Source organism: Grammomys surdaster, unplaced genomic scaffold (genome assembly GCF_004785775.1).
Source record: "Grammomys surdaster isolate TR1022 unplaced genomic scaffold, NIH_TR_1.0 128, whole genome shotgun sequence".
Lineage (NCBI taxonomy): Eukaryota > Metazoa > Chordata > Mammalia > Rodentia > Muridae > Grammomys > Grammomys surdaster.
The window spans coordinates 3393545-3400503 of NW_021604586.1; the positions used below are offsets into that span (position 1 = coordinate 3393545).

Genomic DNA, 6959 nt, shown 5'->3' on the forward strand with positions numbered 1-6959 from the left:
ATGTGCGAGCGGGCGGCGCGCCTGTGCAGGGCCGGCGCGCACAGGCTGCTCCGGGAGCCGCCGCCGCAGGGCCGCGCGCTGGGCGGGCTGCTGCGCTGGGTGGGCGCCAGGATGGGGGAACCCCGCGCACCGCTCGTCCCCGACATCCCCGCCGCGGACCCCGGCCCCGGGCCCGTCGTACCGCGAGGGGGCACAGCCGTCATCCTGGACGTGAGTACGCGGGGGACCCTCCGCCCAGCGCGGCTGGGTGCCAATCCGCACCCGGGACCCAAAGACCCTCTCCACCACTCGCTCCCTGCCCGTTCCCGCATCCTCGCATCCTATAGCAGAGACCCTCCTTGGCGCGGGGACCCCGAGCGCAAGCCCCAACTCAAATTGCTGCTGAAGCGCCTGTCTACCAACCCAGACCTCACGATTCTCTCCATCCCTCTCTCCACTTTATGTCAGCTCTACATCCCGCATCCCATAGCTGGGACCCGTTCTTCCCGCAGGGACACCCCCTCCGAGCCTCCAACTCCACCCGGACCGTATGATGCTCACTTCCATCCTCTTCCTCCCCTTCCTTGCATCCCCATATCCCATAGCCTGGGACCTCCTCCGCGTGGGGACTTCCAGCGCGAGCCCTCCCACCACCCCATCGCGGCTGAGGCTTGGGTTCGCACCCAGACCAAGGACCCTCTCCTCAGTCACCTCCCTCCACGTTCCCGCTTCCACTAATTCCGTAGCATGGATCCACCCAACTCCCTTTTCATCGTGGCTGGGGCGCCTGTCCCCACTGGAACCACACGACCCTCTTCATCTCCTCCCTTCGTATTCCCAAACCCCCCCGCATCCAATAGGTCCCCCAGAGCTATTCTCCCCGTCTGGTCCTAACTAAACCCTCATTTGAGTCTCTATGACTGGGACAAGAGCTGGGGACCGCCAGCCCCCTCCTCTCTATCCCGGATTCTTCTCTGCACTGATGATACTTCTCTGAGACCAGTCACACACACGGCTCCGATCCACCGAGGCTCTCTTCTCTGCGGAGGAAGTTGAGCCCACTTTGCGAGTGAAGCCCCTTCCCCACCTCCTCCGTTTCCATAGAATCAGAATCATTGCCTAGACTTAGGGGGCCTCACCCCCCAGCTCCACCCTGAGCATCTGTCCTCCTTCACGCTCTTCCTGTTCTTTCCTCCTGACTCTTGGACCCCAGACTCATTCCTCACCCCACCTAGTTCCTCATGCACCACACCGCCCCCCACCCCCCGCAGAGTGGAGGTGACATATAGACAGGAGAGGGTTGGTGGTCCGTGGCGGGGATGGAACTGGTCTCAGGGGTGCCTGTACATGTTATGGGGTTCTGAGAGAATTGGGGTAGTTTTGAGTGTGTGCATGAATTCATGTGGTGTGTGTGTTTGTGTTTGTGTGTGTGTGTGTGTGTGTGTGTGCACCACACACCCCTACAAGTGTCAGGGAGACTAGAAACCCGATCCCCCACTTTGCTTCCCTTGCTAGATCTCAGAACCTGCACACATGTGTGCACACATACACACACACACACATGAGGAAGTGCACACACACACACACATACACACACATAAACACACAGATGTGCACACACACAGCAGGATCCAGGCAGAGTCCAGAGTAGAGGTGGTGGCTTGCCCTCTTTCAGGGAAGCCTTGCTCAGCCCCTCCCTCTGCACTTGGTGCTGTGTGCTGGCTGAGCCTCTTTCTTCCCCTATGGGGTGGGGAAAGGAGTAGAGGGAAAATGTCACTCATGCTGGCTCTGGGAGCCAATTTACCTGGTGTCATTTAAGGCCACATAACCTAGTCATTTCGACACCCAGGCCTCTTGAGGTCAATGGGTACCCAGAGAGCACACATTTCCCTTGTCCAGTTGCTTGTGGGCAGCAGGTGAGCAGAGCCATCTGTCCTTTGACTCAGGGAGAGTGGCACATCTTGTCTGGCTTAGCAGATCCCTGACAGACTGCGTCTAGGAAAACTCAGGGAGTTGGAGGATCTGGTCATGGTATAGGCTGACTTCTTCTTCTGGATAGGGGAGCCAGTTCCTCCAGGGCCCTGGGACCATCTCAGACCTTACAGTACTGGGACATCAACCCCACAGGGAGTTGGTTAAAAGACAATTCTGATTCAGTGGGTCCAGGATTGGACATCAAATCCCCTTTCTTATGAGTCGGGGGTCTTTAGCAGACACCTTGATCTGTCAGGAGCTGCTGGCTCACCTGCCTGAGTTATGGCCCAGGTAGAGCGGCTTTTGGGAGTGACCTGCAATTATTAGAACAGTCTCTTGGCTCCGAGAACCCAGCACCCACCATTCAACTGACCTTAACAGATTCAAATGTCAGCAAAGCAGAGAATGAGTGTCTCAAAGTGCAGGTCCCAGGTTAGGACTCTTCCCCATCCCATCTCTGCTAGTTGCAACCAGAACATCCCTGCCTGCCTCTCCCCCATCCCATAATGACACCATACTTGTTGTGGGCTGATCCTGTCACCAGGTTTCAAGATCACCTCCTTCAGAAGGAACCCAGGCAAGCCAGGGCAAGAGGAGGTGGGTCCTGGAAACCGTGGGAAGGCGTGGGGCTCCCTCATGGGCTTCTGAGCATGGCTGGGTGCAGCTGTGTGCTCAGAGGTGGAGGATGAGTGTGCATGCACCTGCCAAGATGCATGTGGGTGTGTGTGAGTGTGTAAGCACGAATGTGTGTGTGTGTGTCTGTCAGTAGCCGTGGGCAGGCCTACAGCGCAGCGGGAGAGGGATTGATAGCTTATGAAGGGTGGGGAAGGTCTCTGCTGCAGTCTCTCCACCCTGGGTCCCAGCCTCGAGGTCTCCTGGGGAAGTTTGGGTTTCCCAAGCCTCCCCCAAGCTGCTCCTGGGAGAGAGATCTCAGCTGGGTTATGAGGCTGCTCAGGGCACCTGCCCAGGCTCATCTCAGGACTGACTTCAGCCCTCCTCTCTCCAGATTTTCCGTCGCGCGGATAAAAACGGTGAGTTCCCTTCCAGGTGCTCCGCTGCCCACATTCTCCCTGTCCAGATGCTTCATGGGAAACAGCTAGGGGTGGGGACATGGAGAGCTATGGTCCTGAAGGTGAAGAGAAAGTGAAGAGCACAAGAAGTCCAGAGGCCAAGTCCTTTTACTGTTTTGTGCCTCAGTTTCCCCTTCTGTAAGCCGAAGCGGTAACAGCTGTCCTGTGTTGCTTTGAGCTTTGGGGCAAGGTAAAGAGATGTATGTGGGTGACCTGCAACATTGCAAAAGAGAACCAGAGAGTAGCGTGCTCAACCGTGAAGGAAGTCCTGATGAGACCCCTGCCTGTCACCTGCCCTGAGGCCCTTCCAAGTGAGCTTCAATTCAAGGCACCACCGGCCTTGTCCAACTCCTACGTCCTTCCTAGGAGCTGTTGTTAACTGTCCCATGTGGTTGTGGGGTGGGATGGAGCTCTTTGGGATATGGAAGGACAGGGGAAGAGGCTTGGGCTAGGATCATTACAGAGGAGTGTCGCCCTCTTTGGGCCTGTCCCGGGGATGATATGTGTCTTCCCAAGGCCTTGCAGTGAAGGACTACCTGCAGATTCCACACACAACACAGGGATGCAGGGAAGTCAAATGGTACCGAAGAAGTGGTAGCACCGTGCAGACAGCCTGCACTACCCAGGGAAAGAGGCCTGGTCCCTGCCCCCATCACAGGTCACCGGAGTGTCAGCTTCAGCTTGCAGTGAGCTTTAGACTGCACCCTCCTAACCCCCACCACTCCCACAGGTTGGGTGTTTGGACTTGTCTTCTCGGTGAGGTCATTGTGTCCAAATCACAGGAGGGCCTCTGTCGATGTACACAAAATGCCTTCCATCATGAGAACAGGGCTGTGTGTCTCTGAGAGACTCTCACGATAAAGACTAGTTTGGATGTGGTGGACATGAGGTAGCTAATCTCTGAGGGAAGGCTAGTATGAGAGGCCCGGGTATCACCCTGGAAGACTGGCATTGATGTTTAGCAGAAGGGTGAGGACCAGCCAGCCTTCCCATCCAGGGATGTGAGGCTCACAGGCTCCTGCTATTTGAAAGGTCATGGCGGCAGGCTGGGCTTCTGCTCATTAGCCGCGCCACCTGCAAACAGCCCTGCTTGGGTCATTGGCAGAAATGATGAAACTGCGGGACAACTTGTCTTCTCTAATTGGACCAGAGGCCAAGTGGAGGATATTTTCCTCTTAATAGCTCATCTGTGCTCATTAGGCCTGTGGTTAACACCCAAGGAAAATGTCAGAAGGCTTGTGATCAGAGGAGCTGCAGGCCCTGTCTTCCAACTCCCTGTTCTCTCTGGGTGCAAGAGGACACTGAGGTACCATCCATGAGAAGCAGGTGGAAGGCAGTCAAGAGTGAAGCTGGGCTTGGTGTTGGTACACCCCATGCTGTGGCCGGGACAGACATGACTAATCTATTACAGCACTCATTCATTGAGCCTAGCATTGGCCTCAGCTTTTCCATGCAGCCCAGCTACTCCATGAAAGATGGAGCCACTGACTACTCCTCACCAAAAGAGTAGGGGACTGTGCTGGTACCTATCATGCGGCACAAATCTAGGCTCTAGGCTAGGTTGAAGGTCTGAGCTCAGACTGCAGTTGCTTTGAGGAAGAATGGAATAGAGGAGCTACTCTCAGACTATCCCAGAGCTAGGACCTGGGGCCGGGGTTGAGCGTGATCCCTATAGGCTAGTGGTGTCAGGTTAAGCATGTTACTTAGTGTCTGTGACTGAGGGAAGAGCAGAAGGGGTGATTGTCTGGTAGAGACCATGAAGGTGTTTGTCTGCTCCCCAGAAACCAGCTTCCATTGCCTCCAATGGTTTGGGATTACCTGTCAGTAGGCCTCAGGCTGACAACAGCGAGTTTGTCAACTGAGACAGTGGTGCTGGGGACGGGCTGTGGGCTACCATGTGCTCTTCTCTCCATGACAAACAGCCCCTTGCTTCCTTGTCTGTCCGTTGCAGATGACGGGAAGCTGTCCCTGGAGGAATTCCAGCTCTTCTTCGCAGATGGCGTCCTCAATGAGAAGGAGCTGGAGGGTCTCTTCCACACCATCGATTCAGACAACACCAAGTGAGGCTGGGCTACTGTGGGCTACCCTGGGCATATATGGGCTCCTCCCTTCTCTACAAGGCCAAGGTCCTGTTTAAGGGCAAGAGGCCTGGAACTCCCCTCTCTCAGTAATCCAGAAGTCAGACCTATTTGGCCCTTACTATCAAACACTGCGTGAGCTGTGTGTGTGTGTGTGTGTGTGTGCCACAAAGTTTGTCCTTTCTGAGTCACCAAGAGAGGAGAGTCCCTGGGCCTGCTGTAGTATACAGAGGACTGATGGGAACTGGCCATGACCCTGCCTGCTATCTCTCTGTTCAGTTCTAATCCCAGTACTACTCCAGGATCTGCTTTCTAAGATCCTGTCTCTGAATCACCACCCCAAACCACCCTGTAATGTGTATGAATCCCAACTCTAGCTCGAACCTTACTTCTGGCATGGAAGCAAAATGAAATTTTTCTGCAATCCACTCATGACTTGGACCCATGGCTCAGTCTCACAGGACTCCTGGCCTCCAGAGCCAGCATACATGTGCACCGTCCCTTATCTGATGCTCCTAAATTCTGCCTGGGTGGGCAACAGCCACCTGGTCACCCTCCTCTCCCCCTCTGAGGACAAAAGTTTCTAGGGGTGCTAGGGCAGGTTGGATCATTTGGGGGCCCAGAGACTATTAGTGGTGTGGGTACGCAGTTACCACCAGGCCAGTTTGCAGTTTTCTAGTAAAGTGGTAGCCCAGAGCTGAGGCTGGAGACCTGATGGGATCTCTCTCTCTCTCTCTCTCTCTCTCTCCTTTATTCCCTCCCTCCTTGCCTTCCTCTACAGCCATGTTGACACCAAGGAACTGTGTGGTAGGTACCTGGATCCACAGCAACCAGAGGAGGGCAAAGCAGTATGGGCCTAGGTGGGGCTGGTGGGAGGGTCCCAGGGAGAGGGGTGGAATTCTCTGTGACCCCTGACCTTTGCAACCTCCTTCCTCAGATTACTTTGTGGAGCACATGGGAGACTATGAAGATGTCCTCGCCTCCCTGGAGACTTTGAACCACTCAGTCCTGAAGGCCATGGGCTACACCAAGAAGGTCGGTAGGTGTGGGTAGTGCCTTCAGGAAGCTAAGACCTGAGTGCCAGCTTATTCTAGATCTTTCTGATCATTGTTGTTCAAGGGTGTCTGGATTTGTGGTGACAAATGTTGACTGAGGGCTCTTTAAGAAGTGAAGATAAGCCATGTACTGAGAGGAGCGCCTTGGTGGATAGCCCTGTCCCCGTAAGCTGTGCGTCAGAGTGTAAGGGCCCTTCCCAGGTCAAGGCTGGTTCTGGAGTGGAAGCCTTGTGAAGCAGGAGTCCCTGAGTCCTTGTCTCCCTGAGGCACAGTGCAGACCTTGGGATCGGAAGCAGGGATTGCAGGTTTATCTATCTGAACTTGACCCAGGAGTGCAGAAGTGTCTCCTAAATGGCTGGCCCGTATGCAATAGAATACTTAGCTGGTCCGGTCAGGAACCAGGTTGAAGGACTGTAGTCCGGCTCTCCTTGTCTGTGAAGCAGGGGCATCCATATTCCAGGCCTTGAAGGAACTGAAGGAAGTGGGTCCTCTGAGCTGCTGAGTGCAGGACTGCACAGATCAATACCTCAGCTTCTCACAGGCAGCCTGTTCCAGGCCCTGCCCACAGCAGGCCAGATAGCCCCTTCTTGCCATGCACCCAAACATTGCTGAGTCTGAACCCCCTACACACACACATACACACACATACACACACACATATAGACACACATACATATAGACGCACAGACAGATACATACAACAGACACACACAGACACACACATAGACACACACACATACAGACACACACATACAGACACAGACACACACAGACACACACACAGACTCACACAGACACACATA

At 54.9% G+C, this 6959-nt stretch overlaps 1 protein-coding gene across 2 annotated transcripts in view; it reads left to right on the plus strand.

Moving 5' to 3' along the window:
* The window catches only part of Necab2 (N-terminal EF-hand calcium binding protein 2), a 25722-nt gene continuing 18763 nt past the window's right edge, over window positions 1-6959 (plus strand). For both annotated transcript variants that reach the window (XM_028753528.1, XM_028753538.1), the window contains exons 1-5: window positions 1-210; window positions 2960-2984; window positions 4975-5083; window positions 5883-5908; window positions 6039-6136. In XM_028753528.1, the coding sequence (XP_028609361.1) occupies window positions 1-210; window positions 2960-2984; window positions 4975-5083; window positions 5883-5908; window positions 6039-6136 (468 nt within the window). The remainder of the gene's footprint in view (window positions 211-2959; window positions 2985-4974; window positions 5084-5882; window positions 5909-6038; window positions 6137-6959) is intronic.